This window comes from Cetorhinus maximus, chromosome 7, assembly GCF_964194155.1.
Source record: "Cetorhinus maximus chromosome 7, sCetMax3.hap1.1, whole genome shotgun sequence".
Classification (NCBI taxonomy): Eukaryota; Metazoa; Chordata; class Chondrichthyes; order Lamniformes; family Cetorhinidae; genus Cetorhinus; species Cetorhinus maximus.
In genome coordinates this window covers 19,019,965-19,036,387 of record NC_135885.1, presented here as the reverse complement: position 1 = coordinate 19,036,387, position 16,423 = coordinate 19,019,965, and the positions used below count along the sequence as shown (strand labels likewise).

The 16,423-nt window shown below is 46.2% G+C and overlaps 1 protein-coding gene across 2 annotated transcripts in view; it reads right to left on the bottom strand.

Annotated features, from left to right (window-relative positions):
- The window catches only part of oca2 (oculocutaneous albinism II), a 573,569-nt gene that overhangs the window by 96,854 nt on the left and 460,292 nt on the right, over positions 1-16,423 (bottom strand). For both annotated transcript variants that reach the window (XM_078544815.1, XM_078544816.1), the window contains 3 exons: positions 15,833-15,892; positions 4,058-4,162; positions 1,798-1,891 (listed from right to left, as the gene is read on the bottom strand). In XM_078544815.1, coding sequence (XP_078400941.1) covers positions 1,798-1,891; positions 4,058-4,162; positions 15,833-15,892 — 259 coding nt within the window. The remainder of the gene's footprint in view (positions 1-1,797; positions 1,892-4,057; positions 4,163-15,832; positions 15,893-16,423) is intronic.

Genomic DNA, 16,423 nt, shown 5'->3' with positions numbered 1-16,423 from the left:
CTGATAATTAGAAATATGGATTCTGGGGTTATGCGAGGAGCCCACAAGACAATGCTGGAGCAGTCAATGAGGCCCAGAGCTTGGGGAAGAAGCCTTCAAATTAGTGTAAGCCCCAGGGTCCCATTCTGCCATTTCCAGTTGCCCATGGGGAACGCGATGGAAATACTTGAGTTAGCAAACACAGCATCAGTCACCTGCTTACTACAAGCATGAACTACAGGCTGACTGATGTTGCTGACATTTCCCTCTCACGTAGCCTAGAAGGAGCCGGAGGGAAAGAAGTTCAGGGCTCCAGTGATTTTCACTGCACCAGGCAATGCAGGAACAGCTGGTCTCCCTGCAGCTACAGCCGCAGCTCCTGCTCCTGGTGCCTCCTTCCACCTTCTGCTGCTGCTCCTCTTTTGCCGGCCTAACTGCTAGAATTGCTAGAAGGATGCCTTTTTTTGTTTTTGGCAGTATCCCTCTTAAGATCTCAGAAGGTTGTTCAGGCACTTAAAAGTTGAATGATTTGTCAAAAAAAATGCACAACAGACTACCAGCAAAATTTCCTCCAAACTTCCATAGCAAGCGAAATGAGGGCAGGTGAGGATCCATTTAAGTAATGCTGAAAGTAGCTGCTCTCCCAAATGGCAATGGTTGTGTTTTATTGGCCTGAGGAGGAAGTAGCGATGTCAGCATTTATTTACGCACGAATTGTGTTGGAGCCTTAATTGTGTCCTTTGGTCCTTATTTGAATATGATCATTCGGTCCCCACCTGTTTCCCGTGGCAGCGCTGGATGCTGCAAGGGGGGGTCTGCCAGAAATCGAAAGTAGGTTGATTGTTTTATTTCTCTCCTGATTCTCGTCTTGCAACCACCCCATTTACAGGCATAAATGAGACAGAAGTGAAAAGAAATTCAGCTCCAGAGCTAAGCGGCTTGCTGGGTCATTTCAGAGGGCAGTAAAAGAGTCAACCACATCGCTGCAGGTGTCTTATAGGCCAGACCAGGTAACAACAGCAGATTTCCTTCCCTGAAAGGCTTCAGTGAACCTACCTATTTCTTTCATACAGCGACCCAGTTGTTTCGTGGTCACTACTATTGATACTGGCTCTTTAATTCCAGATTAATTTAATTAGCTGCATTTAAATTCTAAAGCTGCTGTGGATTTATTAATTCAAGCCTCTGAATTGCTAGCCCACTAACATAACCACTCCAGTACTGTTACCCAGTGAGGAGAGAAAGTTACCCATCCACTCGTAAATTAAGTAGTGGAGATTCAAAATTTTCAAAGGGGAAAGAATATTGATTGGGCACCCATTAGGTGGAGGGAGGGAGACAAGGGGGAAAGAAATTGGTGGGACAAAAAAATAACATATACTGAAATCAAAGGTTAACTCTCTTTCTCTCTCCACAGATGCTGTCAGACCTGCTGAGCTTTTCCAGCATTTTCTGATTTTATACTGAAATCAACATTGTCTTTCTTCCCCTTCGCATTTTTTCCCCCTCAAGAGTTCACTGTTTCAATGGAGCTGGAAGAAACCAAAAAAAAAACACCCAGTGCACACAAAAAACCCTCATAATTTGACTTCTGAAAGATTTATCACCAATGATTAGGTTTCTTTGTAGATACCATCTTCTCCAGCTGTCAGATATGCTGACTTTGATGACGAATTGGGATTGGGGGAAATGTCTCTGTGCACTGGACTACAATTTCAAGAATTCATCTGCAGCACATTTTGATGGAACAGCTTCATTGTCTCTTGTTACTGAAGCAGATCACCTTTCAGAGCACCGTAATACAACACTGTCACTCACCTCCCAGACAGGCTCCCATCGCCAGTGCGAAAATCAAAGGTTTCACCGGCAGGTTTACATCAGTGTCCTGACTCAGATTTAGCAGCACGGGTATCTATTAAAAAAGAAAGAGGACAATGCAGATGAAACCAATTTTTGATTCAGTGGCGTTCGAGCTATTTTTAAAAAAACGATGAGCAGCAATTTAAATTTGCTGGCTATTGAGTGCTTGGCACCTGCTTTCAAAGCACAAAGTTAGCTGATCCCATTCCTCTGCACCAGGCCCATAAATATATATTTTTTAATGAGTGAGAGCAGACTAGTAAGCAGCACTTATAGAAAAAAAATATCTGTTACGTTAATAGCTGTGCTGAAAAAAAAATTCAGCCTGCTTTCCCCTGGTGGGCCAGTGTGATTGCAATGCTTTATAAATGCAACAGCTTCTCTGAAATTACCTTTTCCATATATGCATGTATATATAAATATACAAAAACAATTCTCAGCTGAAGCCAGTTTGAGCAGCTGCACACTCTCTCTGTAATGGGGGAAAAATACTGCTGCAGTGCACCCAATACAACAGAGTTCAAACTATTCACCAGTACAATCCTATTTTTGGGTGAGATGCAAAATGCTTGCAGGCAAGCAATAACCTATATATAGATTGTGGAAACAGCCACTGCACACTCGAAGGGTTGCAAAACAAAATAGACGGCAAAAAAAGTAGACATTTGATTAATCTCAATTACTTCTTTACATATTACGTTGGAAAGCACTTTTTAAAAATGCACGAAGCCAAAACTTAGTGAGGGCTTGTTAACATGCAAGGAGGTTATTGTTAAATTGAAAGCAGGTAATTTATTACTGAAAGGAGGTAAATGAACAAGGGACGAGGGGTAATTTACTAGTGAAGGCGGGTAATTGTACGAGTGATGGGAGGATGAAGCAGCCCCTGTCCAAATGCAGCAAGACCTGGACAAGATCCAGGCTTGGGCTGACAAGTGGAAAGTAACATTCGTGCCACACAAGTGCCAGGCAATGACCATCTCCAACAAGAGAGAATCTAACCATTGTCCCTTGACATTCAATGACATTACCATCACTGACTACCCCACTATCAACGTCCTGAGGGTTACCATTGACCAGAAACTGGATTGGACTAGTCATATAAATACTGTGGCAACAGGAGCAGCAGTGTGTACCATCTACAAGATGTACTGCAGGAACTCATCAAGCCCCCTTAGGCAGCACCTTCCAAACCCACGATTGCCACCACCTAGAAGGATAAGGGCAGCAGATACATGGGAACAGCACCACCTGGAAGTTCCCCTCCAAGCCACTCACCATCCTGACTTGGAAATATATCGCCATTCCTTCACTGTCGCTGGGTCAAAATCCTGGAACATCCTCCCTAACAGCACTGTGGGTGTACCCACACCACATGCACTGCAGTGGATCAAGAAGTGGTGGTTCACCACCACTTTCTCAAGGGCAATTAGGGATGGGCAATAAATGCTGGTCCAGCCAGCGAAGCCCACATCCCATGGATGAATTCAAAAAAAGGTAATTTACTGGTGAACAAAGGTAATTGTACTGGTAAATACAGATAATGTACTAGTGTAAGGAAGTAATGTATTAATTAAAAGAGATTAGATGTACACTTTATGTAACAAAATTATAAATTTGTTTATAATGAGTGTGTTTTTAATTTCATCACACATAGAATCATAGAATGACTACAGCACAGCAAGTGGTCATTTGGCCCATCATGTCCCTGCAAGCTCTCTACAAGAGCAACTTAGTTAGTCTCACTCCCCTGCCTTTTCCCCCATAACCCTGCAAATTTTCTCCCTTCAGATAATTATCCAAACCTTTTTAAAAGCCTCGATTGAATCTGTCTTCCCCACACTCTCAGACAGTGCATTCAGATCCTAACCACTCACTGTGTGAATAGGGAATATTCTGCTACTCGCCTTGGTGGGCAATCCAATTCATTTTTTTTAAAAATCTTAGCCCAATTTATTGTTCAAATATTTCATTCTTGTTAAGTATCCTATTAGACTTGAAGTGAACAGAAGCAGAGTAGAACCTCCCTGTATAAGGCCGAAACTTTGGAGAGGTAAAGATGAATGCTAAGTCGAATGGGCTTTCTCAAAGTTGGTTTAGTAACCAAAAGCAAAAGACTGAGACACAATGCTGGTGATCAAACTTGAAACTTGAAAATTTGTCTTCATTGAAGATTCACCATCCAAACACCAGGTCTGGCACCCTAGAATTGACTTACCATAGTGGCTGTAAAGGGAATATTGTCTATCAGAGAAGACGCCAGGGAAGACACCCAAATGACTAGGATTAAAGCGATTGACAACCGTTGGTCTTCCGGAACAGACTGTTTTGGAGAAGAAACAGAAGAAGTGTGCGTTAGTGGAGAAAAACAATAGCACATCATAACCAGGTTGGTTGGAAACCCTCAAGCAGGTCTGGCAGCATTGGCAGAGAGAGAAACAGAGTTAATGGGCTGGATTTTCATTGGGGAGTCAGGAGCCCAATGCTCAGCTTCATTCCAGATCCTGGTCCTGCCATGAACTGCATCAATTTGTGACGCTATTTTTAAATGCCGTCCTTACCTGGTCTGGCTTACATGTGACTCCAGGCCCACAGCAAAGTGGTTGACTCTAAAAATGCCCTCTAAACAAGGGCAATTAGGGATGGACAATAAATGCAGGCCTGGCCAGCGACGCCCATATCCCTTGAAACATCTTCAACCTGAAACGTTAATTCTGTTGCTCTCTGCGCAGATGCTGCCTGACCTGCTGAGAGTTTCCAGCATCTTCTGTTTTATTTCAGGTGTCCAACATCCGCGGTATTTTGCTGTTGTCTGGAAAGACTAAGGTGTTGTTGCATTAATGAGAAAAGACTGGACTCCAAAGTTAGATCTGGGGTAGAAAAATATGATGGGTACATTTTGCTGATATGAAGATTTCAATTAAGAAATAATCCTGTACAGTATAGGTATACAAAATAAAAATATTTAATTATCCAAAATTAATAAATTCAACTGGAAATACAAGTGATGAGCTATACCATGAGCTAAATTCTCTAGCCCTTAATGTGCAGAGGGACTCTCAAATAAAACTAATATGTCTATTATTGGAGCATTTCAGTGTTTATTGAGCATAAGGGTTGTGTTAAAAACCATGCTTTTCTTTAAACTTTGACCACTTCTTAGCTTTAAAAATATTAGCAATGGGAAGAATGGCTGTTGGGGTGATTCTTGACTGTCAGTCAATCGGGTAATGAAAAGTCTTCCCATTCCATTTTGCCAGTTGGGAAGGAGGTGCGGGGGAGACATGACACCACAAAGACAGACATGTTGGGTGGCCAAGGGTGGGAGTATAGGGGCGGGGCAGCTGGCCATGGGAGGGCATGTGATGATACCTCCAGTGAGCAGCAGTGGTAGATAAGACGGTTAAGGAGGCATACGGGATACATTCTTTAATTAGACAAGGCAAAGGGTGTAAGAGCAGGGAGGTTGTGCTAGAACTGTATAAATCACTAGTTAGGCCAAAGCTGGAGCACAACATAGAGTTCTGGTCACTGCATTACAGAGGAAGAGAGGCTACAGAGAATATGTACCAGGATGTTGCCAGGAATGGAGAATATTAATTATGAGGCAAGATTGGATAGGCTGGGCTTGTTTTCTTTGGGGACTGAGGGGAGATTTGGTTGGGGTTTATAAAATTATGAGGGGTCGAGACAGAGTGGAGAGGAAGGCCCTATTTCTCTTAGCGGAGAGGTCAATAACCAGGGAACAGAGATTTAGAGTAATTGGCAGAAGGGTCAGAGGAAAATTGGCGAGGATTGCTTTCACTCAGAGGTTAGTAGGGGGTCTGGAACTCACTGCCGAAAAGGATGGTTGAGGAAGGAACCCATACCATATTTTAAAAAAACACTTGGATATACACTTGAAGTCCCATAACCTACACGGCTATGGCCAAGAGCATTTTGCAGCCGACGCAGACATGATGAGCTGAGTGGCCTCTTTCTGTGCTGTAAATTTTTATGATTCTATGAAGACATTCAACAGAATGGCAACCCCAGCCAAGCAAGCTCAGGATTAGGATGCAGTCCAGCCCCAGCGGCATCACTGAAGCCTGATCTGCATTCAAGGACTGTAATATCAGCGGCTTAAAACTTCATCCCATGGGGAAGGCAAAGTAAGGATCAGGGGCTGGTGGCGGCCAGTGGGTGCATAAGTCACTGCCCTAATTTTAACTGCCTGAAAGGCAAGACTCTAATGGGCCCTTACATTTCTCTAACAGCCCACTGCTTCCCACTGCCAGACTGACATGCTCTCAAAAGCAGAGGCAATGCCAAGGGCTCACCGTAAATATTTTAATTAGCCTGATCCCAGCTGACCACAATTATCTTTCACCGGCCGCTGACAAAAAAGTTCCCCGGCTTTTAATTTGCAAAGACAAAAACATTTTAAAATAAAAGTGGCAGGAAGTTTAACGGTGAAACATTGTAACCTCCCACTGTCGTCACACTACTTGTGACTCAGCCATGTGTGTCCAAGTATTAATTATTGCCCTCAACTGTTTCCTGATGTTCAATGTTCCTACAAGGTACACAGAAACCTGTGAAACTGACCTGAAATGAATAAGTTTAGGTGCAAAAGTAAATTGCGCGTTTGAATGATGTTAATTTGTAACATTACTGATGTAGTACGCCATCTGGCTAGCTGCTTTACTCAAGTGCTGATGTGTGAAAGATTGGTGCACATGCCAGAAGCTACTCTTCTCCTTAGGCAGTCCCTCGGGATCGAGGGTGATTTGCTTCCCTTCCAATGTGATGGGTTCTGGAATGCCTGATGAGTCCAATGTGCGAACCTGCAGACTCTGCCACCTGCAGGGCAGGCGGTGCTTAAAGGGTTGGTTGGGTCGATGGGTTGGTTGGAGGTTTTTGCGCTCCCTCCGATGCACGTCCCCGGCAGAACCTCGCGATGCGTTCAGTACTTTCCCAAATGAGCCTTCTCCGTTTTGATCGGTCACAACCTAGGGGTCAGCGACTACGTTTGACCCCTTCAGGGATGCTTTGCAGAGCAGCGTTTCCGCTGTCCTCCTGGGAGTCTCCTGCTACGACTGAGTTCAGAGTAGAGCACTTGCTTTGGGAGTCTGACGTCAGGCATTCAAACAATGTGCGCCTCCCAGCGGAACTACTGCAGGAGCATGCGGGGAGCAGGTTTGCCCACACACTACAAAGCATGCGTTAGTAAACCTGACAAAACTGTTCCATAGAAAGGGTGCCCATAGTGCTTTACAACCTTCTGGGGTGCAATCCTTGCTATACTATAGATCACATGATCACTAACTTGAGCACAGCAAGATCCCACAAACAGCAACATGATAATGACCAGATAGTACAGTCGAAGCTTAATGGTAATTTAAGTGGGAAACAAGGTGGGCGGAGGAGGAGGGCTTTATTCCGCGTGAGCCAAAATTTTTGGTTCCCAACATTGGGTTGAGTTTTTGAGTTCCAAGCTGGACGTTCAGGTCAAAGTTGGGGGTGGTTGGGAAATCAATTGGCACAACTGCTGAGCATGTATGGGGATCAGGACATCTACTGCAGTACAGCAAGGCTCTGGCATATTGGGGGGGTCAAAGGGGGAGGGTGCTGTCCAACTAGAGGGAGCTTTCTGAGGCCGGGTCCTGTGTGTCTAAGGGAGGCAACTGTACCACACATGGAAATCCAGATTCACAGAGTGAAGGTCAAACTTGATGGAAGGTAGGTCCAGCTTGAGGGAGGGCAGGTCAAAGGTGCCTGAGGACGGGTTGAGACCTACCAAGAGCCATTCAAGGTTAATGGAGGGAGGCTCCAGGATCACATCAGGCAGGTGAGGGGAGAGGTCAAAAGTCACCAACGCAGTATCAAGGGTGATGGTGGGATGTTTGAGGATGATTGAGGGAAGGTGCTAGGTGATGTTGGGAGGGCCATGGGCAATGGGCAGAAGCTCGAGATTGACAGAGGTGGAGATGGATGGCTAGCAGCTGCAGGGTCACATTGGGCATATCCATGGACATACCTGCCAACACAGATTGAGCTGGCAGGAGACCAGGTTGTTCTGGGAGGAAGCCACTATGGAATGGGAGGAGTCCTGAATGTAGCCAATGGGAGGCTCAAGCATTCCCATTGGTCAGCTGCAGCTGCATTATGGATGAAGGCCATGTACACAGTTCACTTTGTGGATTTGCGATGGATTTGATACACCAAGTCTTTGCAAGTTCAGGCGGAGGAAGAGAGGAGTTGTCCGATGATTGCTGGGACCAAACAACAGAGGACACAAGACCACCAACAGATGTCAACAGATGGGGAGGCTGGTCAGGATGAAGGAAACCAGGGCCGTCATTCTCATCAACGAGCACTTGTGCATCAGCACGTGTTCAGAATGCGCACCAGCTAATCTTCAACTGTCTGAGAGGCAACCACAGAGACAGTTGAAGCTATCATGGGAGGTGGTCACTGTTAGCAGTCCTTTAACAAGTCCTGCAGCCTTGTGGATTTGGAGGCAACCTGATGCCAGTTGCCCTCAAGCTGTACTGCAGCGCTGAATTTCTATGCCACTGGCTAATTCTAGGGGTCCATGGGGGACAAGTGTGACATATCGCAGGCTGCAACACATAAGTGCATCAGGAAGGTGACCAATGCCCTGTACAGAAGGGCCAACAATTTTATAAAGTTCACAAGTGCTGCTGAGAGCCAGGCTGCAAGGGCAGTGGGCTTTCTGGACATTGAGCAGTTCCCACAAGTGCACGGGTCATCGACTACACTCTTGTGGCCATTAGAGCTCTCCGGGAAAAGCCAGCTGCATTTGTGAATCACAAAGGGCTTTACTCCCTTAACATACAATTAGTCCAAGACCACTGAAAACCTATTATGCAGGTGTGTGCTCATTTCCCAGGGAACTTTCATGACTCCTACATCTTAGACCACATCCAGCATCCAGTGCCACTTGAGGTGCCTGCCCAAGTCCAAGGTTGGATCCTGGGTGACGTGGGTTATCCCTTCAGGATATGACTCATGGCACCAGTGCGTCATCCCCACTGTCTCGTGGAGAAGAATTATAATGCAGCTCATGAATTGACCAGTGCAGTCATAGAGCAAACAATTGGCCTGCTGAAAATGCACTTCCACTGCCTTCACAGTTCCGGTGGAGCATTAGAGGATGTGCCCAGAGGGTGTCCAGGATTGTCATGGTCTGCTCTGCATTGCACATTGTGGCATTGCACCGAGGAGAGGAATTGCCTTGTGAAGGCATGGAGATGCTGCACTTCTCCTTAGATGAGGATGATGGTGAGGAATCTGTGGAAGAGGTCATTAATATCGCTGCACCTATCAGTACACCAGGGACATGGAGAGACCGGCCAGGGCTGCCAGAGACAACTTAATTTTTAATCATTTTGTGCAGGAAAAGGGCACCTACCTGACCAGCATTACATCGCCCACAAACCATTGCCTGCTCAGGATGTCTGCCCACCTGATTCTACCTCAGAAGCCACATCCTCTATCTCCCAGAAGGCCAAAGGGAGCGGACCTTTCTCACACACGATCGCAAGTGAAGACTGCCCCCAAGGATAAACGCCTCACTCTTGGATATAAGTCACCAAAGCTACCATGATCATATTTCTGATCCTGGGCCTCCGTGACAAGTCCACGAATGCACCTACAACAGTTCAATTGCCATAGGAGCAAGTAACCTCGGCCAGTCTCCTTGTCACAGCATATATGGGAGGGCCACCAGAGGCTACATGTTCAGGCATGTCCCACAGGCTTGAGAATGTAAATCTTGGCACAACCATGAACATCCAATAAAGACTAAATGCAAAGATCCCACAACATTGTAGCTTGTGAGCAAGTGAGATGTCCATCAGTCCTCTGGGAGACCCGGGTTTGAACCCCACCATGGCAGATAGTGGAATTTGAATTCAATAAAAAATTTGGAATTCAAAGTCTGATGACAACCTTGAAACCATTGACGATTGCTGTAAAAACCCATGACTAATGCCCTTTAGGGAGGGAAATCTGCTGCCCCCACAGCAATGTGGTCGGTTGACTCTTAAATGCCATCTGAACAAGGGCAATTAGGGATGGGCAATGCTGGGCCAGTGATGCCCACATCCCATGTGCAAATTTTTTTTAAAAACCTCTTCAACAGAGGAAGCCATGCACTCACATGGCTTGGATGGGCACCTCCATCATCCACACAATGCTGGGCATTGCCTCTGGCAATTCTACCAGATGTTCCCCTACCTGCCTCTGCAGTTCCAGCAGCCTTCTTGTGGCTGAGACGAGAGGCCCATCTTCAGCATGGGCATGATCACCAGCAGTCCTCCCATTGTAAGCCTCTCTTAGCTGCTGGGGCTTTTCTGTGATGCGCTCACCAGAATGTGAAGCTACATGCAATCCCCCTGAAACACGTGTGAGCGTCACTCTGTTGGTGGAAGGTACAGGAGAGGCCACTAACAGAGCATCCTCAGAGGTAGAGGATGGGCTGTGGCCTTGGCTCCAGATCTCAAGAGCTTGCAGTGGAGAACACAAAGAAAGACATTAAGGTTCAACACACAACAGTTTCTTGCCTGTGTGTGCCCATGTCTCAACATCAGACTGGAGGCATTCTCACCGTGCTGCCTGGCTAATCCTGCCTTGCCATCAGCACTGTCCAGCTCCCTGGCGATCTCCATGGCCCCTTTCTCAGATGGGGTCAGGATCTTCTATTCCAGAACCACCTCCACCCATCTTGACTCGCTCTCTGGCATAAAACGCATGACAAACTGGATATTTAGTGGCATGTCAAGGGACGCCTTTTATCTTTTTTCCCACCACTGTCCTCTCCCCTCACCCCACCCCCACTAGGGCCATCTATCACTTGTTCATGTTGTTCTTTCCAGAGTGCTTACCCTTGTCCTGCTATTATCACATTCTGCTTTCTGACCTTAATGCCACCATCAACACCTCCTTTAGCCAGTACCACTATTATTAACACCACCTTTTTCCTTTTATGCATGACATCTTTGTCAATCACTCCTTTGGCCCCACCTATTGCTGGCCTTCTACCCAGCTTCACCTGCTCCACCCCCCCTTAAACAGTACAAATTTCATCACATTTTTACTTCTCTTTAGCTCTGAAGAAGAGTCATACGGACTCGAAACATTAACACTGTTCTCTCTCCACAGATGCTGTTAGACCTGATGAGTTTTCCCAGCATTTTCTGACTTCTAATTCTCCCTGCCCGCAGACCCTGCATGCTTGTCCAGGAGGCTCCTTTTTTTATAGCTTGCCCTGACCTTCAAACAAGTCGGCTGCTGGCGAGTTCAGGCACTTCCTGCCCACACCAGCCATGTGATTGTGTGTGCCCTACATGCCCACTGTCTGCTCTTTAAATTTACTTCACGATTGTGAGAACGCTGGCTCTTGACACATAAGTGGAAGTGGTGCCCACTTCCGGTTCCACCATCGGGAGCCTCATGCCAAAAATTAAATTCCACTCCATGTTTTAGCAATGCTAGTTGAGGGGTAAATATTGACCAGGACTGCTCTTCTTCAAAATAGTGCCATAGAATCTATTATATCCATCCACAAAGGCAGACAGGCCTCGGTTTAACATCTCATCCAAACGATGGCATCTCCCACGGAGCAGCTACATCGGAGCGTCAGCACAGATTTTTCACATAAGGGGAGTGGGGCTTGATCTCACAACCATCTGGCTCGTAGAATTATACAAATTAGGATGAGGCCATGTGTCCCATCATTAGGCCCATGTGACTCAATTAGTCCCACTCCTCAGCTCTTTCCACATAGCCCTGTAAGTCTTTTATTTTTCAACTGTGTATCCAATTTGCTTTTGAAAGTTATGTTTGAATGTGCTACCATCACCCTTTCAGTATATATACAAAGCATGCACTCTCTGCGTGAAATATTCTTCATTTTGCCTCTGGTTCTATTACCAATTATCCTAAAAGCACAACCCTTCTTCCACTGGAAACAGATGTTCTTTATTTACCCTATTCAAAAACTGCTTGCTTTTGAACTCCACTATTGAATATCCTTTTAACCTCTGCTCTAGGGTGAACAGCCTTCTCAACTCCCCAAAAGGAAAAAAAACCCACTAAAAACTGGGAAATAAGAATACTGGTCTTGTATACCTTAAAATGGAACACCAGTGAAACTGGGAAATAAGAGTACTGGTCCGAGCTGGTTTTTTTTCCCCTTCTGAGCTGTCCTGCCACTTTCAAAGGCATGTGTATGTCTACACCCAGGTTTCATTGTTCCTGAATCCCAGTTAATTGGTGACGGTTATGTAGAAATGGTGAGTATATGCAGATGATATTCTTCTGTAGTCTTCATTATAACAGGGACAGGAGTTGAAACGTGTATCCACTATTTTCACGAACAGTAATTTCCAGCCTGGTATGTTATGTGACTCCTGGATTACTTTTTTTCCAAATGTTTATTTTATATCGGGTAGCATTTCAATTATGACTTGTGCCCTTTGCCTTTGATAATGAATTGGATAGGAGATGAGGGAAAAGGAGTGCAGTCCACATCAGGTGCTACTTTCTGTGCAGCTGCAAGAGACACGCACAAGCGAATCTAAGGACAATAGGTCTGAACATATATAACAAACTAATAGAAAGCAAAATACTGTGGATACTGGAAATCAGAAAATGCTGGAAATACTCAGCGGGTCAGGCAGCATTTAGTTTATATTGCCTCTCGTTATTCTTCCCAGCAAAATGCATCACTTTACACCTGTCCGTGCTAAATGTCATCTGCCATGTGTCTGCCCATTTTACCAGTCTGCAAATGTCTTCCTGAGGTCTGCTACTTTCTCTCCAATGTTTACTATGGGCTGAATTTTCTGGTTGGCGGGTGGGGGGGAGTGGAGTGGGAGTGGGAGCAGGCAGGCACTGGCGGTGATCGGAATCCTTCTGATTTTTTTTTGATTTGTAACACTATTGTATTTTTTTGGAATAAGTTGGTTTGCTTGACATATTAAATTCGGATATGTCACCATGGCTGAGGGTGCCTCTTTTCTTCTGCATGCGTATGGTTTCCAAAATTGTAATGAGTACTTTGTTGGACATTCAGCTTTATCAACAAGGCCCTTAGTGACTGTTCCTAACCTGGCAGATTTTGCACTTAGGTGTCGAGTATCGAGCCGACAGCCCAGGCTTGTCCTGGAGGTCAATCTGTGGTGTGCTAACTGAAGGTTCGTTGGATTAAAGCCTCCCGGATGTCACTGCCTCCCTGGGTATGCCCGGGTCAGTGTCTACCCCCTCAGCATTTCCTGTGCGTGCTCATCCTCGGACTCACTGTTGGACTCATCATGTGCAGCCGCAACCACTGCATCAACATCTTCATCGTCCACAGCGTCCCCCCTTTCCAGCGCAAGATTGTGGAGAGTGCAGCGTGCAACCACTATCACCAAGACACGATCTGGGGGGACTGGAGTGCGTCCCCTGAGCAGTCCAGGCATCAGAAGCGCATCTTGAGAAGATCGATGGCTCTCTCCACCACAGCCCTTGTGGAGGTGTGGCTCCTGTTGTCCCGCTGCTCAGCTTCTGTTCTTGGCGTCATGAGGCACCTTCTGAGGGGATAGCTCTTGTCACCCAGCAGCCATCCATCAATCCGGGCTGGAGCACTGAAGAGCCCCGGCACCTGGGAGTGTCTGAAGATGTAGGTGTCGTGGGAGCTGCCTGGGTACCTTGCACAGAGTTGTAGAATCAGCATCCTGTGATCACACACTATCTGCACGTTCATGGAGTGGAAGCCCTTCCTGTTGACGAAGGCACCGGGCTCACCTGCTGGCACCTTGATGGCCACATGTGTACAGTCTATTGCACCCTGGACACGAGGGAAGCCAGCAATGGCCGCGAAGCCTCTGACTCGCTGTGTCTGGCTTGCCTGGTCCCAACGGAAGTGGATGAAGGTCAATACCCATCTGAACAGAGCGTCTGTAACCTGCTTGACACAAGTGTGGACAGCTGATTGGGAGACACCCAAAGATCACCCACCGACGCCTGGAAGGAGCCAGGGACATAGAAGTTGAGGGCAGCTGTGACCTTCAGAGCCACTGGCATGGGATGCCCACCCACACAGTTAGAGGAGATCTCAGCCCCTATCATCTGACAGATATAATTGACTGTCTCTCTCTTGAGAGATGGAGCCTCCTTCAGCATTGCACCTCAGACATATTGAGGTATGCATCATGTGCAGCCGCAGCCACTGCGTCAACGTCTTCATCGTCCACTGCATCCCCCCTTTCCAGTGCAAGATTGTGGAGAGTGCAGCATGCACCCACTATCACCGAGACACGATCTGGGGGATACTGGAGTGCGCCCCCTGAGCGGTCCAGGCATCAAAAGCGCATCTTGAGAAGACCAATGGTTCTCTCCACCACAGCCCTTGTGGAGGCTTTGCCGCCTGTATACCCTGGCAGCAGGATAGTGGTGTCTTCTGCTGCCCCTTCCGCCTTGGACCACCTCTTGGCCCTGCACCTCTTGTGCCTGCTCCTATCCTTCCAAAGGTGGCTCCCCTGGAGGCTGAATGTGTACTGCTGGCCTCCTCCCCCTTCTAGCCCTCCCTTCCTCCTCAGAGGAGCTGTCTCCAGTGGACAGTTCAGCTCCCACTCCCAGGCTAAGGGAAGGCTTCCAGAAAGCTGCAGGCTCAGAAAAGATTCCTCGCTGCAGAGTGCTGACCTGAAGGTTAAGAGTCCAGAAAAAGCAGCTGGTATGCGTTTTAAGGTCCTGCAGATCACACAGGCAAGTTTCAAAAACTTTCAAAAATAAATGCTCAACTGTCCACACTTGTGACCCCATTTAGCCCTCTTATCCCGCCCGTGGATGAGGTTTATGCAAATGTGTCCTACCCACCTGCCCGTTGTGCCCGTGCACCGACCCAAAGATTGCACAGGCGCCGAAAAATCGGCATCGATTGGTTAGTCAAGGGCCTTAAGTGGCCCATTAATTAATGGCGGGCACGCATCGGAGATCATCGCGCACCTGCCCAACGAAATATCGCAATGGCGCGCGGTGACGTCGGGACGCTCGCCTGACGTAATGACACGCGGAGGTGGGGAGCCCAACCCCGCACGCCAACAGGAAAATTCTGCTCTATATTTCTGAGTTTTGTGTCCTCTGCAAACTTTGAAATGATGCCCTGTACACCCATGACCAGATCATTAATATAGATTGTTTATGAAGTGAAAGATGTTATTTCGTACATTCCTCCAGCCTGAAAACCATTCTTTCATCGCTGCTCACATGCTTTCTGTTCCTTCACCAATTTTGTGTCCATGCAGCCACTTCCCTTTGCAAACCTCTAATCCTCTGACATCACCCACATATCCAAGGGGAATTAGAAAATTATTGGCCAGAGCCTCTGCTACTTCCACCCTTACAGCTCTCAGCGGCCAGGGATTAACCCCATCTGAGTGACTTTTCTTGAACACCGCCATCCTCTTAAGTACCTCCTCTTAATCTATTTTCTATCCAATTCAATATATTTACTACCTCATCCTGTACTAACGTTGGCAGCATTCTCTTCTTAAGTGAAGACAAATGTAAAGCATTCATTAAGTACCTCCCGTGCTCTATAAGAAGATCTATCTATTCTCATTAAAAAAATATTGCCCCTCCTCTCTGTAATTTTTTGTATTCAGCCTGGTTCTCAGCTGAATTATGAACCTGGCATTTATCATAAGCATAGTTTCTCAGTTTCATTTTAATCTCCACGTCTTTCATCATCCAGGGAGGTCTAGCTTTGGATGCTCTGGCTCTCCCTCTCGTGGACATCAGGTACTGAACCACAGCTGGCCTAGTTAGCAGACACCCTCTCATAATTTGGGATTACTGCTGTTTCTTACCATTGTTACAAGTTCATTCATGATCAATGTGACCTAAAAGCCTTAAGTGACCCTGAAATAAATCAGCCTTTGGATATTTAGGGTAAGAAACAGCAAATTGTTCCCTTATTGCTACACAAGCAGTTATGGGTTACCTTTATCAATGTGGCTGTCTGTTCTCCAATGTAGTCAATCAATTGCAAGCTAGCCAGTGCCTAGGATAGAAATATTAAAATAAACATGTGGAGTCATTATAAGAGAAAAAGGGAGTATGACAGCTCTACAACAGTTTACTCCTGCAGCTAGAAAATCAGTTCCCTTTCATTCATTGCACATTTCCGCTGGGACACAAATGCAATTGGTTTCATCGTTATCCCATTTAGGAGAACCCATCATGGCTTCTTGACTTTTGGTTTATGAGGTCTACTTCAAGATTATACATTTTTCAGTTTTCAATTCTTATTTGGTTTTATAAGCTTCTGGCAGCTTGCGAGGAATTATAGGCTTCTTGACACAGGCATTATTCCACAGTTTCAGCTGAAACAACCTCTAATAAATACAGTGTTAAAGCAGCCCAAATTTCAGCCATAGCTCTCTGGCTGTGTTATGAGCTGTAAAAGTCGAGACTTAAAACAGTTTAAGCAAAATTGAAACACTTAATCTTGCCTTTCCATCGTTTTACCTCATTCAACCTCCCGTTTTTACCGTATGAGTAGTATTTTACTCTTTTTGATATGCATTATCCT